This window comes from Poecilia reticulata, unplaced genomic scaffold (genome assembly GCF_904066995.2).
Source record: "Poecilia reticulata unplaced genomic scaffold, P_reticulata-male-v2 Scaffold_32, whole genome shotgun sequence".
Lineage (NCBI taxonomy): Eukaryota > Metazoa > Chordata > Actinopteri > Cyprinodontiformes > Poeciliidae > Poecilia > Poecilia reticulata.
Genome location: NW_027675130.1, coordinates 200,418 through 202,880, shown reverse-complemented (window position 1 = coordinate 202,880; position 2,463 = coordinate 200,418). Strand labels below are relative to the sequence as shown.

The 2,463-nt window shown below is 35.9% G+C and overlaps 1 protein-coding gene across 1 annotated transcript; it reads right to left on the bottom strand.

The window, feature by feature from the left end:
* Positions 1-212: 212 nt before the first annotated feature.
* LOC145550307 (uncharacterized) lies at positions 213-2,234 on the bottom strand. The gene is made up of 4 exons (XM_081604334.1): positions 1,749-2,234; positions 1,529-1,597; positions 1,103-1,249; positions 213-422 (listed from the first exon to the last, which is right to left on the bottom strand). Exons 1-4 carry the CDS (start codon positions 2,202-2,204, stop codon positions 213-215), a joined length of 882 nt encoding a protein of 293 aa, XP_081460460.1. The 5' UTR covers positions 2,205-2,234.
* Between the last annotated feature and the right edge of the window lie 229 nt (positions 2,235-2,463).

Below are 2,463 nucleotides of genomic sequence, written 5' to 3'. Positions count from 1 at the left end.
CAATAGTAATCACCAATTTAATTTGAACAGATTAACTGATTATTTTATGAACTATAACAAAGCAAGCAAAACAATTCTAAAAGACCTAAAATTTCAAGAGTGAAACACAACAAATACCATTAAAAAGCATAACCAGAGATTAGTCAAAAATTTTAATAGTTGAAAAAAGTTGAAAAACTAAACTGAAAACATTTATTTTATTTAAATTGCAATTATTTTTTGATTATTTTTTTTATCTCATTTCCGTGAACCTCAATATCCACGACAAGGCTCCCGTCTTCCAGCATTTCATCAAACGGACTCCACAAATCTGCAGCAATCCGAAAGACTTCATCACTTTCCAGGAGGACATGTTTTTCATTTTCGTCTTCAGTGTCCATGACACCAATGACTACAGCCGCTTTTTTGTCTTCCATTTTTTCCTGTTAATACAGTACAAAAATATAGTATGTTATATTAGAAATATAATCAGGTATGTCAATTTTCATGTTGTCATCTAAAAATAAGAACAAAAGAAGAAAACCAACACCAAGGTTAAATGTCAAATAACAGTAGCAACTTGTTTGATCTTTTGCTATATATGCTATTTCCTTCAGGTTTATGTTTTTTTAAGTCCAAGATCATTTGTTTTGTGCATTTCATCAATCAGCAAGTTCAAAGTTATTCATATAATAAAATATCATACAGTCAGCAACTGTAAATGAAGCAACAACAACAAGCATGACATTTGGTCACACACCATCATCAAAAACATTAACATTGCGGATGTTGGTTCCAGATTTGTGGTGCATTTATGTTAATTGTTGTTTCTCCTTTATTTAAGTCTTCTTTTGGCAAAGCATAATAGACTTGAGTCAGAAAATATTGAATGGTTTCCAGGATATCAAAATATGTAATAATCCATTCCATAATTTTGAAGTTGACAAAAAATTACAAGGTTAGCTCTGAGCAGTGGCACTTTTCACACTTTGTGTATCTCCAAAGTTTAGCAAATAATTTTAATTAGAAGGCCTCAATTTTAAAATATATGCACATTTTGCTTTAAATGTCTAAATCTACTTAAAATTAGATTAATTTACTTCTTCAGGAATTGACAACATACCTGAATTGTTGTAAAGGTAGTGCTTTGCAGCTGCAATCCATAGCCAGAATCCTGGCACCGAACATGTGTAATTTTGACCTGTTGGCCAATTGCCAGTTCCACCAGGGTTGCTTCCCTCCAAAGGGAGACGGGCATTGTGCAGCTGCCCTGTAATTAAAAGAATTATTGACAAAAAAATGAGAGATTTATCCAAGAGTTCTCAAAAAGTCAACAAACAAACAAAACCCACCAATCTACCATTTCTGACCAGACGCTGCAAAATTAACATGCAAGCTGGTTCATGACACAAAAGCTGGTTTTGTGTCATGAACTTGACACACACATGCCATTTCCTTAGGCACTTACCTTTTTTTATCCAAATATTATTTGTTTTAAAAATAAATGACAACTGCAGCTTTGAACAAGTCTTAAAACAAGTTATTATACCTCTTTCAGCCGCACTGTCCGGATTGGCACCATCATTTTTCCCGACATCACAAGCCTGACCGCAGCAAACTGAGAAGTACAAAGAAAAGTACTTTTAGAGTTCGCATATTGTTCTGTAATGGGGCCTTTCATGTTATCTTCTACCCCGTTGAGATTTACAGTTAGCAAATTAAGTCCTCTCTTATGGAAAATTTTTTAAGAAATATAAGAAAAATCCTACCTCCACAATTTCCCCTTGCACCGTCATCAGTCCTTTTGACTCCGCTGCCTTCTCCAGATGGGCCATTGGTGCTGCTGGGTTTAAAATATCCTCTGCTTTCTGTAGAAGCTCTGGAGTGACATTCACCTTTGGACCTTTATAAAATTGCGTGGCCGGAGTGACGTTGATGATAAGGGGCGGCTCTGAGCCCCTGAGGGCGTAGCTCCTCATCACATATGATTGGCCCTCACAAAGGTTTTTTGAATATTTTTCAAATATGATTACTTTTCCAATTGTTTTCCCATCTGTGACAGTTAGAATTTGATTTTTCTTTTTCTGTAATACCTTTGCTTTACCCTCCTTTACTGCCCAGCTAATTACTTTTTCTTCCTCTCTTATCTTTATTACTGCGATGTTTACTGGTGGTGGCCTGTAGATCGGCGATTGTGTGCGGTTTATAATGGTAGATAGAGCCATCCTAGGGGGAAGTGAAGGACAGAAACAAAATGTCAGTATTACAAACCCCATCAAGAGTCAACAGTGTCACCTCCTCAGCCCCACACTTTAATGGGGCAAAGGACACATATTAAAGCGAAGAAGCTGTTTACCACCCAATAAACAGCAGTTTCAACTGAACAGGCAAATGGTTAAATAGCTGTTCAACACTTTACAGCAGATAAACACCTGATAAACGGTTTAGCCGTTGAACCAAAATCCTGTATTCAATATTCAGTAT